General features: G+C 46.0%; 1 protein-coding gene across 1 annotated transcript; it reads right to left on the bottom strand.

Moving 5' to 3' along the window:
- Positions 1-8708: 8708 nt before the first annotated feature.
- PCED1B (PC-esterase domain containing 1B) lies at positions 8709-10117 on the bottom strand. The gene is made up of 3 exons (XM_055318526.1): positions 9335-10117; positions 9052-9214; positions 8709-9020 (listed from the first exon to the last, which is right to left on the bottom strand). The coding sequence occupies exons 1-3, from the start codon at positions 10115-10117 to the stop codon at positions 8863-8865; spliced, it is 1104 nt and encodes a 367-aa protein (XP_055174501.1). The 3' UTR covers positions 8709-8862.
- Between the last annotated feature and the right edge of the window lie 11420 nt (positions 10118-21537).

The raw sequence follows: 21537 nt of genomic DNA, 5'->3' as shown, positions 1-21537 counted from the left end.
CAACAATGGTTGTCACATTCTTTTTTTTTTTTTTTTTAAGATTTTATGAGGCAGAAGCAGAAAGAGAGGCAGAGACATAGGCAGAGGGAGAACCAGGCCCCCGGCAGGGAGCCCAATGTGGGACTTGATCCCAGGACCCTGGGATCATGTCCTGAGCTGAAGGCAGACGCTCAATCACTGAGCCCCCCAGGCGGCCCTGGTTTTCACATTCTAGTTACATAAGGAATTGGTATTTGTTTAAAAATCCTGATGCCCTCAGTGTAGCCCCATTGATTCTGAGTGTAGACATCCAGGCTGGGGCCACGGACACTTTTTAACAAACACCTTAGGTGGTTCTAATGGAAGTGGTCTACGAAACACTGTATCACATCATCTCAACACCTGTTGTCGCTCCCATAGTCCTCAGTACCTGGGAACTCGGCCTGGGGCTGGTGCTCTGAAACATTTGCTAAAAGCTATGCCACCAACCTGTCCGGACACCTCTACTCTCTGCCAGGTCCATGCCTTCCTGTCTGTTTCCCTCTGCTCTTTGATTCCTTTTGTAAGTGAGCCCAAATAAACGATCACATTCTGTGTCTTCTCTTACCCCACCGCAATGACAGTCTTAAATATTAAAATCACACTCAGGGTACCTGGGTGGCTCAGTGGTTGAGCATCTGCCTTTGGCTCAGGTCGTGATCCCAGGGTCCTGGGATGAAGTCCCACATCAGGCTCCCCATAGGGAGCCTGCTTCTCCCTCTGCCTATGTCTCTGCCTCTTTCTGTGTCTCTCGTGAATAAGTAAATACAATCTTAAAAAAAAAAAAAATCACACTCAAACCGGGTTACTAACACTACGGGAGGTATGGTGGTAGGTAAAAAAAATAGGATGAATTTGGAAAACATCTTTAATTTTTTAAACAAACACTTCTTGGTGCCAACTATGTGCCAATCACAGTTGCAAGGACTTTATAAATATTAACTGTAGTAATCATATGAGATGGGTGCCTTCCTCCTCTGATTTATAGGTTAGGACCCTGAATCCCACTGAATTTCTGTAGTGCTGATTCTATTCAATGCTTTGAAGGGCATTTTTACTATTTTAAAATATAAAACGAATAATGATACTATATGGAGTTGAACATAGAATTTCAGTTAATATTTTTTTAAAGATTTTATTTATCTGAGAGAGAGAGAGCACACATGAGCGGGGGGAGGGGCAGAGGGAGAGGAACAGGGACAAGCAGACTCCCCTCTAAGTGCAGAGCCAGACTTGGGGTTCAATCCCAGGACCCTAAACTGAAATCAGACGCTTTACCGACTGAGCCCCCCAGGTGCCCTTCAGTTAATATTTTAATAAGAGGTAAAATAAATTTGATCTTGGGGTCAGCTGCTACAGGCAGACCTTCTGTGAATAGAGGTTCAATCTCCTCTACCATCAGAGGTATTTCAGTGAGAAAATTTGAGAATTTGGTATTAAGGAATTAGTAAAGCCTTCTTAAGCTAATCCACCCAAGTAACAATTTTCTTGAATAATATTATATAATAATGGCTTTCTTATTTAAGTTTTATCTCTAACCATGAAAATTGAATGTTTACCCAATATGTTTTTTTGAGTTAATATGTATTTCTCAATAAACTAATAAAAGACTAGTCTCTCATTTGCCAATTGGCATAGATACATATATACCCTCACTCTGATATGCAATAATTTATTTATTGGTCAATTAGGAAATATACAATCCCCAAATGAAGATGACTTACAGGCAAAGGGAATTTTCAGCTTTTTTCACTTTATTAACTAGCCTATGGGGTTGGTTTTCTATAGTCTTTCTAGAATTTTCCAGGAGACTTTACCTCCTTCTCATCTTTAAAACCAAGACCACTTCATCCTATCTGCAGTCATCCCCATCTGGTGTATCTACTTGCTGCCAGTCTAGCTCTGAGCTTATTCCCCAATGTCAATAATCGGGTTTCTTGTGTTGCTTCAAGCACCCAGCTTCTCCTTAGAACCACACTTCAGATGATCAGTGTCATTTCTTTTCCTCTGTGTCTGGGTCCTTGCCAGTAAAACCCCAGCCGATTGGGAGGGGGGAGTCTGAGAGTAGAATACAGTTGTACCCATTGGCATGTCTTACAGTGGCCACGTTTTTCTGTAGGAAGTGTATCTCAGAGTAACCAAATAGTTCTGAGTGATGAAAAAATTTCTCTTTTACAAAAGAACGTCGGGTAAGAATTATATAAGGAATGGCAAAACTAGATAATCACCGCTTTTCCATCCCTAATGAGGTTACCATTTCAAGCAAGAACCATCAATGGTTGCTAACACCGTTAAGTTAGAGATTGATGAGGAACTGGAATACTGACGTGGTGCCAACATATCACCCACAGGACACTTGCTGACTGCAAGTAGAAAGATAAAACTAAAAACGGAGGCTCAAGCTGTCACCTTTTATTTGGTGATCAATCTTGGTACTGAATACTAGGAACCCTGCTATGTGCTTCTTGTTGTGGTACAATGTGAAATATATTGCCTTGCCGGTGAAGTATTCTAACAAAAATGTTTAACTTGCATCTAAACAAAACTTTGAGGCTAACTTTCACTTTATAGGAAGTACAGGGGATAACGTAAAAATTAAATTACATCAGACAAACTCAAAGTGGAGCATTCTATGGGACATCTCTCCGAGTCAATATCATGAGAAAAAAAAAATCACGTGGTTGGGTTCTCTTCTAGAATAAAGGAGATTCAGTGTGTGATTCTTTTTTTTTTTTAAATCTTTTTTTTTTTAATTTTTATTTATTTATGATAGTCACACAGTGAGAGAGAGAGAGAGGCAGAGACACAGGCAGAGGGAGAAGCAGGCTCCATGCACCGGGAGCCTGACGTGGGATTCGATCCCGGGTCTCCAGGATCGCGCCCTGGGCCAAAGGCAAGCGCCAAACCGCTGCGCCACCCAGGGATACCCAGTGTGTGATTCTTTAGTGGCTCCCAGTTTGAATAGCCTTAGAAAACATTTTTGGGATTGAACATCTGTCTTAGTTCAGGCTAGTGTAACCAAGTACTGTAGACTTTGATATATAAACCGATGGCTTATGAACAACAGAAATTTATTACAGCAATAAAATAAATGAAACTTATAAACAATGTATAGAGAGAACTTTAGAAATTGATTACATTGATTAAATTAAAATTGATAAACAAATTTCTCTAGATGCTCGAGATCGAGGTGCCAGCATGGTTGGATTTTGGTGAGAACTCTTTTTCCAACTTTCATTGTATTCTCAGGCAGAAGCAAGCTCTCTTGTCACTTTTATAAGGGCCCTAATCCCATTCATGAAGATTCCAACCTTATAACTTCATCTCATCCTAATTATCTCCCAAAGACCGCCCCCCTCATCACAGTGGGGGCTAGAATTTCAACATTTGAATTTGGGGAGAAGGGGACACAAACATACAGTCCATAACGGTATCGTCACTGTCAGTTTTGTTAGATTTAATACGTATGGTTATGTAGGAAAATGTCCGTCTCTCCCACATACAAAATATTTAGGGATGAAATATTATGAAGCAATTTCCTTTAAAATACTTCAGAAAAAAAGGTAAAGAAAGTATGGCAAAATGTTAACAATGGTTATAAACTTAGGTTATGGCTACAGAAGTGGGATTACGTGCTTCTCTCTACACTTTTGTTCCTTTGGTGGTTTTTTTAAGTGTGGAAGTTATTAGAAATGCAGATTCTAGGGATCAGAAACTCTGCTGGGGAGACAGCAACAGACGTGTCTTCACAAGCCCTCCGGGATATTCTGACAGACTCCAAATAAAGTTTGAGATCCAGCGCCTTCCGGCATGGCACGGTTGGGAAGGAAAGGATGGTAGGGAAAGGATCCATCTGGCAGTGTGACGGAATACTGAGATGAAACATAATATCAAAAATTAGTCCATGTGACGTAGACATGGGAGTGGGAAGGGAAGATAAGAAGCCAGGTACCTCCCAGGTCTGAGGCATCACTGCAACATGATGGAGGGGACCTGTTTACAGCCTGGACTTGATGTCCCAGGCCACATGGCCTGGTGGGGTCTCTTCTTCATTGAGGGTGTCTGGCTCTGCCACAGCAGCTTCCGTGGGTGCTCTCATTCTTCCAAGACAGGCCCCTTCTTAGAGATTTGGGGCCTGCTCCCAATAGTCTTACGTGCTGACAGAAGGTGCTGTGTTGAATGAATGTCACCTCTCCTGCACACCTTACTCGGCCGACTGGACTGGCCCAGTCTTAGCCCCAGCCTCCCACCTCAGAGCAAGAAGAGGGCCATCATTCCTGGTCCATTTCATCCTACTTCAGTTAACTAACCAATCTCCGACTTGTCACAGGCTTACCTAATGAGTATTAGCTCATATTTGGGCACAGATTATAATGCTCCATTGAAAAAGGGCTTCATATAGCACACGTCACTAACAAGCCTTCTTTTCACTTACACCAGCTATTTTCCTTGGCATTGTCTAGAATGATGTTTCCCCTAACATGTTTCTAAGAGCTAATACATATGAAAATGGTCTGCGGCTCAGTAAATCTGGAAAATACTAGGCTAACCATGTTTAACCAAGTGCATTTCATGCAGAACTTCTCAGAGCCTCTAATCCACTAAAAGCCACTGTAAATTTCCACACCGGCAAACTGTACAACAAACCCTTACAAGTATCCTTGCCTGTCGAATGCATGTACAGATTATGGCTCAGAGAGGCATGTTTTAGGAAATCTTTCTTTAAAGTTTAATGGGGGGATCCCTGGGTGGCGTAGCGGTTTGGCGCCTGCCTTTGGCCCAGGGCGCGATCCTGGAGACCCGGGATCGAATCCCACATCGGGCTCCCGGTGCATGCAGCCTGCTTCTCCCTCTGCCTATGTCTCTGCCTCTCTCTCTCTCTCTGTGACTATCATAAATAAATAAAAATTTAAAAAAAATTAAAAAAAAATAAAGTTTAATGGGTAAACTCTTACGAAAAACTCTACGAATTAAGGAAGCGGCGAAAGAGGCCTTTTTTGACGTACTAGTAATGAGATCTTGTTTCTAGAGTTTTAAAAACAATCATACAATAGTTTAAAATAATGGCAGATCCTTTCGATAAAGATCCGAGTTTTCAAAATAACTTAACTTTGCAGAATTCATGAACGTAAAGAGATGGAGCTGCTACCGTGAACAACTCAAGGAAATAACATGAATTTTGAGTCCAGGCATCATGCAGTGCAGAGGCCCTACAAACAAGAGCTCTGCAACTGACCAGGGGAGAGGGAGCTGACTCCCATCCTATGGCAGGATAGAAGATTCCATTTGTTTTCAAAGGCTGGGCCTTGCTTTGTGCTTAGGGAAAAATAGTTACAGCTTTGAAGTTTTGGCCTCCGACAGAATGGTATACTTTATTCTAGAGTAAGGTGAGAATCATATGCTGCTTGGATAGTGGTTTTTTTTTTTTTCTTGGATAGTGTTAATCATTAATTTTACTTTTTTCTCTTCTTTATCCAAAGGATAAAAAGCTTTGAGCACTGTCATTTCTTGACACTGGAGAATAGGCCGAATGAACCCTGTATTGTAAGGCTTAACAATAAAGCAATAATTTCTCCCATAATTGTTGAATAATTTAGGGTCTTTTTACCAGACAATAGCTTGATTGCTTTGCTAGGTTTCTTGACTTAAGGAGAAAGGTAGCAATAGTAAAAAATGGGTAAAGAAGAAAGCTTGAGGCTGGAAGATAAGGCCAGGATATGTATGCAATTAGCACTGAAGGTGCTATCAAGTTAATCCTCTGGGGGTGTCAGACACCCAGGATGACTTGCAGATCAAATTAGGAGAGAATTCTAGAGACATTTTATTTAAAAGGCATCAAATACAGCTCAATTTTAATATAAATTATGTTTTTGTGAGTACAGAATGTGAATTAATTACGTTCTTGAACATTTACCTGCAGTAGGTACATTTGGACACCTTCCTAGCCAGGCACTGTGCAATGAGACACAGTGAATTTAACAGTGAGCAAGACTTGGGGAGCTTACTTTCTAGTGTGGGGGGGGGGGCTAACAAGCGAGCAAACACTGAAGCCACTAATGAGGGTGGTAAGCCATACAAGGAAAGAATGAGTACGGTGATAGATCCTAGTACTTTCAGATGAAATGACCCTATAAGGCCTTTGAGGAGAGGACTTGAAAAGTGTGAATGGAAGGATGAGAAGTGAGATATCCAAAGAAATACAAGGTAGGGGATGTGGAACATTCTAGGCAAAGGGAATAATAGCAAGTGGAAAGACTCATGTTATGAAAGAGCTTGGCAGGTTGCATCTGAACGGAAAGAAGTCCAGCGTGGTCGAAAGTATAAGGATCAACAAAGAGAGTTCCAGAAGATGACATTGCAGGGGCAGGCAGAATCCTGATCCTGTAGGACAGCAGGAAACCCTGCACAGATTTTGCTGGGGGTGGGGATAGTGGATTTTGGATTTCTGAGCTCCAGAACCGCTAAGAGAATCAGTATCTGTTGTTTTAGGTCACCAGGTTTGTGGTAATCATTACAGCAGCCCTAGGAAATTAATACACTTCGGCAGGAAAAGATTTTCCCTGTCCTGTGCGCGTCTACCCGCACCCCTACCCATCTGAGAGAAACAAGACCATTAGGTGATTAGTGCAATCAACTGAATCTATAATATAATATAGTGGATTCCTCATTGATTCCGTGCATGGTCCTCAGTCCTAGATCTTGAAGAACTTTCTCCTAGCCTTATCGGGCATGATCAGATTAAGGAGGAATAATACACTCGTAGGAGTGTATAAACCACACCGCTGATTTGTTGGTTTATTCATGAAAATATAAATACTAAATGACTCTGCTTACTCAGATCGGCCCCTAACGCACTGCTCTGTCTTGTCTGGGAAATGCAAAGTCAGAATGAGGCAATGAGTTTATCTCGATGGCTGAGGTTACCAAATCTCACAGCCTGGTGCATTCACCTCCTCCTTGGGATTAGGACATTTACATTAGACAGGTGATCTCTCTCTCCTGACTTTGCTGGGAGGTTCTGGCAAATTCTGTCTTGCAGATACCACCTTTCTAGAGTCCTTGAACGCTGTTTCAGCAACGTTCCTTCAGATGTGCTACAATGATTCAACGTCCATGTATAGTGCCTCCTCCGAGACTTGGGTCAGTGTCACCGGGAACGCTCGTACATCACCTCTTCATTGACTCATGGATTCATTCACAAAACGTTATTCAGTACTAAGTGCTAGACACTGCACTAGGATTTGAGACACAAAAGTAAGTAAGATGAAGGTCTTATTCTTCATGAATTTTATGGTTTTTTAGTAGATTAAATGCTTCTGTGTATTTCTTCTCAAGAGAACTGATCTCATCTATTTGTTGTGATTTCATTTTTTGCAGGATAACATTTCCTGACACTTACTGTCAACTTTAGGAAGGGTTCAACTGAGAACTTACAAACCAATCAAATCAATCCAATAAAATAATCTATAATTCAATGTTAGTTATGTCCTGTTTTGACTGTTTTATACAAGTAATAACATTTCACTAGTCTAGACTTTATGTGCTAGGGTGATAAAAGCCCTAGCACATAAAGTCTTCATGATGTTAACATTTCTACAAAACGGTGAAGAGATGGTTGTGGCTGTCTGTCAGAGTTGTGCCCTGGGTGGTCCCTTCTGACGGGTAGTTTTTATTCTCTAAGGGTGATAGACATTGTCATTGAATGCAACTTACTTTTTCCTAATTTTTCTCAAATCCAAACCTCAAGACTATTCAAGCAAATCACAAAGTCCCAAGCATGCCATCCACTCTAGTCTGCATACCTTGTACATCTAACCAGTGAACTTCTGGAGTTCTGGAGCCATAGCGGTTTTCACCAACATTTTCACAGAAAGACCCTGTCTGGTAAACTGTACTTCTTGGTTTGATATTACACATCAGTCCCTATGGTTTAAAAGTCAATGTCGAGGGATCCCTGGGTGGTGCAGCGGTTTAGCGCCTGCCTTTGGCCCAGGGCGCGATCCTGGAGACCCAGGATCGAATCCCACGTCAGGCTCCCAGTGCATGGACCCTGCTTCTCCCTCTGCCTGTGTCTCTGCCTCTCTCTCTCTGTGACTATCATAAAAAAAAAAAAAAAAAGTCAATGTCGATCAGAAACTAGTATAAACCAGGAAAGAAAGAAAAAAAAGAAAAAAAAAAGACTAGGAAAGACTAGTGGAAGAGGGATTTTGTGTGACCTAGAACACGTCATTTACGTCTGTTACCTTGTTTCTTCCTTTTAGTTAAATACTATATAGTTTTCCCAGTTTTAAAATTGAACAATTCTTCAAGAATCTCTGGAAAATATGATCACAAAAAGCGAAAAGTTCTTCTATCTATTTGTAAGGAACCAGGTCCATCTTACGGAAACCTTCAGAACAACTTCAGACAAATTCCACTTTGTGTGGTTTATCAAGCAGAGGAACAGCAGACAGTATCCTCGCTTTTTAAGAAGCTAACTCTTAATGGAAGGGAGAGACACCACTAAATGTAGACACACCCAACACCCACGGCTACTTTTAGTCAAACAACCTCTTTATTTCAAAGTTCTGTTTACAAAAAGACAAAAGAGGACAGGGAGTGGGGAGGCGGGAATGCTTGGTCACCCCCCCCCCCAGAGAGGAGAGGAAGAGGGGGGTAGCCAACAAACCTGGGTGTGACTGCCCGCCCTTCCCTGCCGTTATCAGCGACCGCAGAGAGCAAAGACCAAAAAGAAGTCCAGGCACGGACTGTGGGCTTGAGTTAACCGGATCAGTCTGTTTTCCGGGTGGCGGGGGGATGTGTCCGGTCCACGGACATCAGGGGGAGAAAGGCCGCGCGGGCAGGTTACTGAGGCCTTGGCTGTGGGCGGGAATGGGCCCGCCTCCTGGAAGGTCTGGGCTGCCGACCCCAGGGCCCGTAGGGGCCACGCGGTGCATAGCGGGGGACACCCCTGTGGACCACAGGGGCTCGCTGCAGGTAGGGTAAGGGGAAAGGGGCCCAGGAGGCCCAGGGGCCCAGAGGCCCAGAGGGCCAGGGGCTGGGGATCCATCATAAAGTCATCCTCAAAGGAAAAGCCCATCTGGGCAGGTAAGAGGACATCTGAATGGAAGTAGTTGGAGGAAAACTCATCCGACTGGAAAGACGGGCCGGAGGAAAAGTAAGCATCCTGGGGACCGCACAGGTACGGCGGCCTGGGCTGGGGGAGAGGAAAGGGCCGGGGCGGCGGGGGCGTGGGCAGCAGGGGGCAGCACCTGGCTTGGGGGGGCGCGCGTCCCCGCACAGGGAACCCCGGGGGGGCCCTGACCCACGTGCTCACGCAGTCGCGCCGGGGCAGCTCCACCCCCCAGGCGTCCGCCACGTGCGCCAGCAGCAGCTGCGACAGGTGGCGGTGCGCGCGCTCGTCCCAGTGCACTCCATCGCGCTGCCGGTGCTGGCCCGCGTGGCGGAAGTGGAAGTGCAAGTCCAGCACGTCGAAGCCGTGCCTCTTGGCCTCGGCGGAGCTGTAGAAGTTGGCCTCGATGACGCGCACGATGAGGGAGTCGTCGCCGGGCCGGTGGTCGGGCGGCAGGAAGCCCGCAGTGATCTGCTTGCCCACGGGCATGGCCGTGTTCCAGACCAGGAGGCACGACTCGGGCAGGACCTGGCCCAGGCGCCGGAACAGGCTCGCCAGGTTCTCCCGGTAGCTCCGCCAGGAGTCCGGGCCATACCTGGAGAGGTCCCAGAGGCAGGAGTTCATGATGACCACGTCCGGGGGGCCGTGCTCGCTGCCCTGCAGCTCTTGCAGGACGGTCTCGAGGTAGCTGGAGTACACGCGCGTGAGGAAGTAGAAGCGCACCAGGTGGTGGGCGGCGCAGAACTGGCGGACCTCCCGGTACTGGACGCCGTTGTGCATGGGGCCCATCTGGCCTCCGTCCACCAGCTCGTCCTTCTCGAACGTCTCCTCCCCCTTGGCCTTGAGCTGGTTGGTCGTGAGCAGGCAGTCCTTCTGCAGCAGGAGCACCAGGTCCTTGTACACGGCCCTCTGGACGGAGTCGCCCAGGATGACCACGAACTTGTTATGGAGCAGCTGCTGCACTTCGGAGGCCTGCAGGTGGACCATGACGCCCCGGGCGCGCGGCCTAGGTCTGTCCTTGACACGCGGCGGGTCTGCAGACTGCTGGGACACAAGGAGAGAGCGGCTGGGAGGGGGAGGGGAGGGGGAGGGGAGGGCCCCACCTCCACCCTGGGCAGGCCGTGGGCAAGCCTCGGGGACGGGGATGGAGGGTGGGCCTGGGGAGTCCAAGAGCAAGAAGGGAGCCGGAGCCCCGAGCCCTGCTTGGCCTGCTTGGCCCAGCCTCCCCTTGAACCTGCAGACTCCTGCCTCGAGGCTGGTGGAGGCCCGGCTTCCCCCAGGCCAGAAGCGGCCAACCCCACAGGCCCTCCCCTGGCTGGAGGTGGAACTGCCCCTGGGAAGGCAGCTCGGGTGCTGAGAACTGGAGAAGGGCGAGGCCGGCTCTGCAGCTGCTCAACAACCGGGACAGTGAGTGAGCAAGAAAGCACAGAGTGTTGTGATATGTTAAGCTGAAGAAGTTGCATGCCCCATGGGTGCCCTGTGCGGCTGCAACTATAGAAAAATAAGTAACATTGGAAGAAAATATCCCAGAACATGGTTTTTCATAGAAAACGAGGATTACGGAGGACTTGCCTTCCCTCCTTTTTTTGGAAATGTTATTTTATAGAATCGTACATTTCTTTTGATAATTTACAAAGAATTCAATGAAATGCAACAAACAGCAGAAAGGAAAAGTATGGGGCAGGTGAGTAGCTCAGTGGGTTAAGCGTCCGCCTTCAGCTTGGGTCTTGGCATGGATCCCCACGTCCCTTCCCTGCTCGGCAGGGAGTCTGCTTCTCCCTCTCCCCCTGCTCTTGCCCTCTGCTCACGCTCTCTCACTCTCTTGCAAATAAACAAAAATCTTTTTTAAAAAAAACAAGTACTTGTGCCAGGTCAGAAAACACAGAAACAGATTTAACAAGGAAGCAGCTGGTTTTTGCCAACAGGACTTGTAAAAAAGGGCAATAACACTGGAAATTATTCACATGTTGCAGCTGTAATATTCTTTGCTTTTCCACAGGAAGATCAGAATCTGCCATCCCCAAATATGCCATTTTGGCATAAGGATTATTTTGAGCTCAAGGCAACTAAGAATCAAAAGACACAGGAAGAGTTCTCAGCACTTCCCATCTCTGCCCAAAAGCGGTGTATAAATTTCCCTTCGAGGCAGGTGCGCCTTCCCCCACCAGGAAGAGTAGAGTCAAGGAAGTAGACGGGGAGCTGTCGACACCAAGATGGGTTTGCATTAACAGATTTTACTAAAATAGCCCCCATCTCCCATTAGTTCCCTCATAGATTTCCCAGTTCTTCCCCACAATTCTTCATCCCGTGAAACCCAAACCCCTTTTCCTTTGTTAAAATGATAGATAAGCCCCTGAATCTGCTTCTTTGAATTTCCATTCTGTGAACTCTTGTGCACACAAATATTAATAACAACTGTGTGCTTTTTTTTTTTTTCTTTGAACCCATCTTTGTTTAATTCACAGGGCCCTGGGTATTGAACCTAAGAGATTAGAAAGTTTTTCCTCCTCAGCACATTGCATAAGATGTTAAAAGAGTTGTGAAAACCATCTTCAAAACTTCGGTTTAGGGATCCCTGGGTGGCGCAGCGGTTTGGCGCCTGCCTTTGGCCCAGGGCGCGATCCTGGAGACCCTGGATCGAATCCCACATCGGGCTCCCGGTGCATGGAGCCTGCTTCTCCCTCTGCCTGTGTCTCTGCCTCTCTCTCTCTCTCTGTGACTATCATTAAATAAAAAAAAAAAAAAAAAATTAAAAAAAAAACAACAACAACAAAACTTCGGTTTATTTTAAAGCTGCCATTTGTAACCATATCCATTAATGAATAAAAGGTAAAAGTACACTTCGATATCACCAACAAATCTCAGGAGGGGAGGAACACGGCATTCACTTGATACACTTACACAGAAGCCAATAAAATCCATTGTGCCTTGATATTTGTAGGCATTTATGCATCAGTAAGCATTTTAATCGGGCTGGGTGGATAGCTATTATGAAATTACACATTCAGTTTTTATTTTTTATTTTTTTTTAAATTTTTTTATTTATTTATGATAATCACACAGGGAGAGAGAGAGGCAGAGACACAGGCAGAGGGAGAAGCAGGCTCCATGCACCGGGAGCCCGACATGGGATTCGATCCCGGGTCTCCAGGATTGCGCCCTGGGCCAAAGGCAGGCGCCAAACCGCTGCGCCACCCAGGGTTCCCATACATTCAGTTTTTAAAAGCTATCTTATTTGTGTGTTTAAATGGGTACAAGTACAAAAATGAAACCATGAAAATGGGTAGCATATAAGAGCTGCCCTAAGAGAATAGTCGAAAATATTAGCTTATTTTTTCCCAAAAGAATCTCCATTCAAATGTTTTTGCTATCAAGAAAAAAAAAAGGCTTAAAAAAAAAGAGGATATATAGCTTATTGTGGTGCAATAAAATAAAACCTTAAGCAAACTCCAAATCCCTTTGGGGCTCTGGGATGTTCCTTTGTTGACAGTCATTTGTCACATTTGTTAGGTGTCTACCAATTGCTCCATGCCGTCGGGGATATAAAAATGAGTAAAACCTGGTCACCCGGCAGGAGCAGATCAGAAATATTGACTGGTGGCTAACACAGAGTGCCAAATACCGTGGACTTTCAGGGTCTCTGTGAAAAAACAGCACTTCCCTGCTCTAGGTCCCAGTCTCCAAAGTGCTAAGTGAAGGGGGAAAACCTCCTCCTGCGGTTTCTTGGGTCCTCACGGGGCGCCCGACCTGCGTGCCCTCTCTGGGCTGGCACTCCGGTCCCATTGTGTGCCTAGTGCCCTAGGATACCAAACACCGTCCCCTGCCATTAGAGTTCTCTCCCTGCGGCGGGCAGCTCTGATGCCCAGGTGGCTCTCCATTAGGGTACTTTGTTTCCTGGGCCTAATGCATCCCTCCTCTGGGTGTGAAGCGCTCTAGACTGGGACTCACAGGTGGGAGTCCAATCCACTACTTAAAAGCTGTGGGAAAGAGGCACTGAAGTGCAGTGGTGAGGAGCACTACTTTCGGAGCAACACAACTTGATGTGAGGACTAAGTGCAAAACGGTTAGAACAACGTTTGACAAGTAGTAGGCACGAATAAGGGTTAGTTATTATATGACTGAGCAAGTTTCAAAACACCAGGTTAATGATCTATAAAAGGGGGAGGAGGGCTTACAGTGTCTGTCCTGTGCTTCTAGCAGGGTTCTGTGAAGAGCAGAGGAGATGATCCAAGGGAAAGGATAGAGCAAAAATTAATGTTTGTTGAATGGCTATGGGAAGCCAGTTGCTTCACGAATGAAATCCTATTTATGAGATGACTTTTATGATTTCTATTTTATAGGGAAGGATATTGATGGGATGGAGCTAACATTTAAAACCACAGACGCTGAAGGCTGTCTCTGTAGGGAGACCTCCTTTACAGCAGATGCCCTGCGGGCTGGGTCTGAATCCAAACGCTTGGCTCCAGTAGGGGAGATATCGGAGACAAGATAGAAGGGGAGTGCCTCAGTGTGTCTCTCTGCACAGGCGGGCAACCATTTCCTCTGCCTGCCCAGAAGAGGTGGTTTATGTGTATTTAGCCGGCTGGTGTGTGTGTGTGTGTGTGTGTGTGCGCTTTGAGTGACAGTATACATATTTCATCCCATACCTTGATCTCAACCAAGACACATACAAAAATTAAGTGACCTGGATTTTAAAATAACCAAAACACAACTCTGCAGACTCCCAGGCCCCTCAGGGTTTGAGAAATCCTGGCTGCCCTGTATCCCCACCAGTGCACTTAACCCACCCAGATGCTGCTCCAAGAGCTCAAGAGTCCAAACTAGGCAAGAACGTCTCCCTGGGAATCTCTCATTGTTCTTCTGGGATGGAACAGGAGAGCTGATCAGACTGTGGAAAAGAAGGGAGGAGGAAATGACTGGAAAGAGCCCTCTAGTTAGAAGTTAAACTGAAAGGAAATTCATGAAATTCTTGATAAAGAGCACCGGAGACTGTAACAGGATTAACAAATCAGACACCCACCCCCAGGACTATCGCCCTGAGAAAGAATCATTTAGACTAAAATACCATGCACTAAAATCAAAACCTAACAAAAACGAAGTGACTTTTTTGCAGGGGTGGAGTGGTGAATGAAGGCTAATCGAGAGCTAGAGCTGCTTAAAAAAAAAAAAAAAAGTTGGTAAGTTCCATTTTCAAAGCTTTTTATTTCCCAAAAAATGAAACAAAAAAGGGCTTTGAAAAACAGATTACTGGTCTTTTAAGCCTTGAAGGCTTCTTTCTTCAAATTTGCTCAACTCACTTATTAGCTTTCGTAGCTATTTTAGAGATAAGAGTGACTCACTCATTCATTCATTCATTCAGTAAACATCATTGTGAACCTGACACTATGCCACATGGAGGGCCTAGTGTAAAAAAAGGTAGTCTCTTCTTTCAAGAGCAGCAAGGAAAAGGACGAGTAAAAGGCAAATACAGAAGGTGCTAGCAGCTACAAAGGATGTATGCAAATCAAGTGCCAAAGCCAGCGGGAGGAGGAAAAGAGGGAAGGAGGAGGTATGTATACGCGTGATCCTGGCAGTCTTGTGATTTCAACCTCAAATTAAAACCCCTTCCCCTTAAAAAAAAAAAAAAAGTTTCATGATGATTCCTAAAATCATGTTAGTTCCATGCTATTTGGACTTTGACAGAAACGTGCATTAATAATGGCTACTGCTATAATAAATGACTTTCAAGCACTTTGCTTACATTTCTTTGTTGGGGGTAATTAATTTTTCAAGAGCTTCATAAGCCATGACCTATAAATCACAGACTATTGCTGTGTGACTATCACAAACCAAACACGTAACATTTGTTCTTCATTAACCAATGTGTTGTAGAAATTAGGTGGTTTTTTTTTTCTTCTTTTCTTACTGATCTTTAGTTACAGGAAGACGGACACAGAAATAGGTCAGTTGCTCTAGAGACCCTGCAGTGAAATCTTAAATCAGAGGTAATGGCTTAAGGATTAGGATGTTGTTTTGATTAGTTGTAGGAAGTACTTGTAACTAGTTTAAAAGTTTCTTGCATAAGACTAACCATCTGAATGCAACATTATACTGGGAATACAAACAGTTCATTTCCTTCTAACTGCATTTTTGGTAATCAAATCAATGTTTTGAACTTTCCAGGATCCCCCTAGGTTTTAACAGAAAAGATGGTACAAAATAAAATTATTTTCCATGAATTCACCTCAATGTCTTGGCATTTGCTTAGTTTTCGAAGTGGGCTTTAAACTTGTCACAAATTAAATCGCGCGTCCTATATAGAGTTTTCAAAGAAGAAAAACAATTCAAACTTTTCCTTTGGGAAAGCTTTACGAATGGCCTGAGGTTTGCGGATTCTCAAGAGATTCATCTTTTTGCTCTGGGCCAACTCAGGTAACACAACACTGTTCTATATAACACAGAAAAGGGGAAAATAATGCAGGCCTACTATTTTAAAAAGTGCTTTGAGGGGTAAATTTGCAAAAACACAGAAAAGTACTGTGAAATGCTACGGTAAATAATGCAAACTGTTTGCAAGTATCAGCTACTAGAAAGCCCCATTCTAATCCCCCACTCCAAGTAACCTCGCCTCTAAAAAAGGCCTCAGCTCTGAGGCCCATTTGGCCCATTAAGTCAGTAAAAATTTAGAGAACACACCTGTGTCTATCTGGCGCTCTGACAGTTGTCATTCTGCAAATGTGACCCATGCCCGCCCCACAACCACTGTCAGGGTTCCTCTACCCTGTTCCTGGGTCACCCAACCCTACCATATGGTCCACATTTCTAACTTGGCTCTTCAGTGGGTCCTCACACACCACATCTAACATCTTAAACACACGTGATGTAAATGGAAAACTGAAACTAGAACCGTAATCTTCAAAGTGGGCTTCACGTAACCACAAGTCTTCCCTGTGGAGGCAGGAATCACTGCAGGCCTAGGCAATTTGCATCATCTCCAACCCTCCGGGGCCACACTCTTAAATCTGTGATTCTTTGGCAAATAAAACATCCACGGGAGAATTTCACACATTTTCAGGGTCTGAGAATTACCAAGTTTAAAAATCTGCAAGGCGGCATCATTTTCCCCTAGTGATGATCTAACCAAAATTTTTTCCTGGGGACTTTAGAAAAAAAAAAATGCAGGTGACATCCTTTGCAAATGAAGGGGGGAGGGTTCATAATACCTGATATGTGGGTCACTATCATAAAAAACGAGGGACGCCTGGGTGGCACAGTGGTTAAGCATCTGCCTTCGGCTCAGGACGTGACCCTGGAGTCCCAGGATCGAGTCCCACATCAGGCTCCCTGCACGGAGCCTGCTTCTCCCTCTGCCTCTCTGTGACTCTCATGAATAAATAAATAAAATAAAACTCTTAAAAATGAAAGCCTTTATCCAAATAGCCCCCATTAAAAAAACAAACCCACGCAACGCTTGTTGGATCTCCTAAAGTAAAAACAAATCAAAGCAATTCCTATGAAGCAAAATAGGATTTCAAATCCTGTACAGCCTCTGACGAACTTCCACATTCTGGTCTCTACCCGTTACTGCTCTAAGACTGAGATAATGGGGAGGCAGCGGGCCGGTCCCCCGGCGGGGAGGCGGGGAAGTCACACGTGGACTCTGACCCCACACAGCTGTGTGCTCCTGGGCCCAGGGCCCACTGCCGGGCCACCGTTCCCTCTGCGGTCACACGGCGGGGAGGATCACCTACCTCCCTGGACAGCAGTGAGGATGCAAAGAGATCACCACTACGTCCTGCCAGGGCCTAGTACGCAGCCTGGCCCAGGTCAGGGACCTTTAAACCTGGGGCCCGGCGCCCCCTCCCCGCTGGAGCCTGCAGACAGCACCTCTCTCCCGTTGCCCCCGTGGAACCTTCCAGCGCACGCCCTCCCCCACCCTGCTCCTCCCTCCCTGGGGGGCAGCCCGGTACCTCCTCAGGTGTAAAGGTAATTCCTCAGCCCAGGTGGCTCGCCCTTCCACCTCCTCAGGAACTTTGCTCCAGAATGTCCCCTGGAGAGGGGATAATTATGCATTCTGCTTTTTCTTCACCCTCCTCGGGCTGGTTCCTTCCTTTTAGCACTAGACACACTCTAGTTTCTTGCTTTAAAAAAAGAAAGGAAACTTCTTTGACTCCACCTCCAGGACAGTCCTATCTTTTGCTTCCCCTTCAAGGCCACTTTCAAGGAGTAGTTTGCTCGGCCTGTGGCCGGGTCCTCACCTCCCACTCACTCCTCCTTGGACTTTTATTCGGCTTCCAGCTCCACCAAAGCGGGGAGACGTCGGGCAGGAACTCAGCAGCGCTCTCCCGGCCGCTCCTGTCAAGGGCCACCTCGTGCTCCTTACCCCGGGCAGCAGCATCCCCAGGTCCTCGGCCGGGGCGCCCGGGGTCACCTCCTTCCGAGATCTGACACCCTTGGCCCCTGGCTCACCTGCCCGGCGATCCTGGGTGAGTTTCTCTTTCTCGGGCAATCCCCCAATTGTTGGGCTTTCTCAGGAACCCCACGAATCGGCTCCTTCCTTCTTTTCTTCAACCTCCTTCCCTCGGGTAAATCCCTCCAGCTCTTCGCTCCAAGACGGCGATCCTGCTTCTCAGTCTGCCCCCAAACAGCCCGGGCTTACCCCCTGTTTTCCCAGAGCAGCACCCCTCCCCCCCATCACCTAAAGCAAGCCCCCACCCTCCTTTGGGATGGAAACAAATTATTCGGTCTCCTTATCAATCACCATTTGTATGCAGATACCTCCTGAATTGAGGCCCGGCCCAGGGGCCCCCAGGGGGGCCTGGAGGCAGCCCCCTGGGTTTATATCCGGTTCCACCGCAGGCTAGCCCCTGTGGCCCCAGCCGGTTTCAGCGCATTTGGGTTGTTTTTTTTTTTTTTTTTTTTTTGCACTTGAGAAGCCTCATCAACAAATTGAGAACAATACTATGAATTTCGTAACAGAGCATTTTTAAAGTGCTCAATAAACGTAGCCAGCCCAAGCTTGTCCCTCGAGCTCCAGGCGACATTCAGGTGAGCAGGAGGGTGCTCCCAGGGGCCGGGGAGGGGTGGGGGCCCAATCGCCTGGGTGGGCCTCTTATCACTTTCAAATTCTCCAGAGGCCCATTTATCCTGCCATCAACCTGGGACTGAATTCCTAAGATAATTCTCCGGTGACCTTTGGATCATCCTCCTAAAGGTAAGAAATGGGTCATCTGTTGGAAGGACGGCCCGCAGGTCCTTGCTGGGCGTTTTCTGAGAGCTGCTAGAGAATGTTCTCGGGCAACGTCGGTCGGGATAACCTGGTGCAAGTAACCTCTGCTTCTCAAATGCTTGGATCAAGTCATTGTTTACGGTTCGTGACCGGTGGCTGTTGCCACTGTATGCCCCAAAACCTCAAAAATCCTTGAACTTGCCCAGATGGAGAACAGTTCAACTGCTTCTTGGCATTAAAAATAATCATCATCGTAATAATAAGGTGTAATTCTCGGGGCTATGCTTTAGGGAAGAGGATGTGGCAGTGTGTTTTGAGCGCAGTTGACCAATGTCACTTCTGTTGTGGATTTTATGATGAACTTTTTCACTTGCCCTCAATTATTTTTAATTCTTGGGGAAGTGTGTCTTCACTTTGAAAGCCTTCCAGAATGGTATGGTTTCTGTGTTGGGTTTTCTCATCTCAAACGTGGTCATCTAGGGTTTTGAATGTTGTGGCTTCACTTTGATTTGATAATGCTAGCCCAGCTCCAACATTCTGTATTAGGAAACTTCGGGTTTTTTTACCCTAGGATAGGATCCTGCCTCGTGTGCAGCTCCCCAACACCCGAGGATGGATTTCTTTAGAGCCGGTGTATACCCAGAGAGCCTTCTCTCACCTCTTCGTGTTTACCCTGTGACTCAGCATCAGTGTCCCCCCAACCCTTCCAATACTGAAATTCTGTTTCTGCCTTAAGATCCAGTTTCAAACGCACAGCTGTCTGAAGACCTCCCCCTCCTCCCCCTCGACAGGAAAATCTCGTTCTTCTGATTATAGTCCTTGATTCTATTTTGCACTATGATTGACCCCTCATGTGCCATCCCACCCCTGTATATCCTAGTCCTGGACAGCAGAAGTAGGTCTCACCCATCCTTCTAGAGCCTTCGCAGCCCAGTGCCTTCTGCATAATGGTTGTGTTCACTGAGCAGTTACTATGTGCCAGGCCTGCTGCTCTCTGCCCCCAGCCTGCTGAGGGAGAAACAATTATTGTCTCCATTTTATGGATAAGGAAACTGAGGCCTGGGGAGGTTATGGACCTCCCCCAAGGCTGTCCAAGCTAGCAAAGAGCAGAACTGGTCTGTCATTGCCACTGAATCTTCTGATTGATTAGATCAGCTTAAGATACTATTTTGTTTTGTTTTTTTTTTTTAGGAGGAAATAAGGCTCCAGCGCCTGAGCTTTTCAACAACCCAGCTATAAATATTAGTTGAGGTTGAGAGGAAAAAAATAGTCTTATCTAGAAAAAAATATATTTGCATATCATTTTCCTTCTCATTCTCTGTTGAAAACCCAAATGAAGCCATGTTTTGTACACAGCTTTAAGGTTGGTTTTTTTTTTTTTTTCCCCCTGAAGAAACCGAGCAGAGATGAAGTTCACTTGGTTCGGCCTGCATCCCGGATGGTTAACTGTTCCCCCTCGCGGGTCAGTGGAAAAGCCAGTGCTGCGCTAAAGCTCTATTTGTGCTTCAGAGTTTTTTTATATTTATTTATGCTGACTACTCCAGATCCGAACCAGTGGCTGAATCACAAGTTCCCATGGTTGCAAAAGAGCCAATAATGACTAAGTGGCTTTCGACCGATGGACAGGTTGGGTTCAGAAAATTCTATCTCCGGGAACGACCACAAAAGGCAGTTTCACCTGTGATGTGAACATTCGGCTGAGTCAGCAGGTTGGGGTTTCGCCACCCCCAGAGCTCACTTCATCTCTGTGTCTTCAGCATTTCACCAGGAGAGGTGGCCTCCAATGCTCCTCCAAGGAGATTTCATGGAGGAGCTTTTAAAATGGAAATTCTTTTATGATCGTTGTTATTATTATTATTAACAGTGTAGTGTCTGAATGCCAAGTACAATAGTGTTTCTATGGGGGAGAAAAAGGTTTTTTTTTTTTTAATTTTTTTTTTAATTTATTTATGATAGTCACAGAGAGAGAGAGAGAGGCAGAGACACAGGCAGAGGGAGAAGCAGGCTCCATGCACCGGGAGCCCGACGTGGGATTCGATCCCGGATCTCCAGGATCGCGCCGTGGGCCAAAGGCAGGCGCTAAACCTCTGCACCACCCAGGGATCCCGAGAAAAAGGTTTTGAATTTAAGAATGGGATTCTAAGAGTCGGTCCCTGTCTGCCTCCTCCCCCCTGCCCATGCAGTGTTGTAGAAGGATCTGGAAGGCCTATGTGGCTACTGCTCAGTGTGCTGGCAGCAGGACTGAGGATTTCTCCAGTTTGAGACCCTGTGGCTTGGAATCAGAAGAGAGGCAAGGTCCAAGAGGTGAGGAGCTCTGCAGGAGAAAGGAACGTGGGGACTCACTCTGACACTGGCTTTTCCCCAGTCCTGTGGTCTCCTTTTTGAACCCATGAGCCTTTCTTCCTCCAGCTGGGTTCAGCAGACCTTTCAGCTCCTCCCCTACCCCTCGGTAACAAAAATATGTCAGCTGCTCTCACGCCGCCTACCTTAGCGTTAATTGTGAAAATCAGATGAATGCTCTGTAAACTTTACAAATGTTAATTATTGTTCTTCTGAGCCACCTCAGCACATTCGAGGGATGGGTTTTACTAGTTCAGAGAGCTTTCCAGTTGAATGAAGGACTTAATTTATCATTTAGAAACCCTGATTTAACTTGTTATTCAGTGACATTTAGTACCCACTCCATCAGCGTGGTAAGTGTCTTACCTATCCAGTCCTCTTAAGAACCCTGTGACATTGGTAGTTTCTTTTTCTCCGTTTTACACATTCGAAAAAAGTTTGGAAGATTGAGTCATCCACCCAAGGTCATCTATTTCAGAAAAAGCAGAGCTGGGAGTCAAAACTGATGCCAAGCCTTTGTGGTCAACCACAACATACACGATTGCACAGAAAACAGATGCTTCTCGTCCTTTCTCCTGTTCACTACCGTCTGTCACACTTCTGTACGTTTTGAGAGAGAGAGAGAGAGAGCATAGTTCATCCAGCATGAATCCTTCATATGACAAAGTAACAGTTGTCCCTTGCGGGCTGTCCAGTTAGATGGGGGGTAGGGTGCAAGGGGTTAGGATGCTGACTGCTCTAGGCCCAAGAAAGGAGGATCCTAAGAAAGGCTGGTCAGAGATGGGAAACTGTTACTTAAAATAAAGTGGGAAAAGCTGGAAAGTACTTACTCATTAAAATACCTGGTGATTAAAACGTG

Source organism: Nyctereutes procyonoides, unplaced genomic scaffold, assembly GCF_905146905.1.
Source record: "Nyctereutes procyonoides isolate TBG_1078 unplaced genomic scaffold, NYPRO_anot_genome, whole genome shotgun sequence".
NCBI classification, from domain to species: domain Eukaryota; kingdom Metazoa; phylum Chordata; class Mammalia; order Carnivora; family Canidae; genus Nyctereutes; species Nyctereutes procyonoides.
This window is presented reverse-complemented; position numbering and strand designations above follow the sequence as displayed.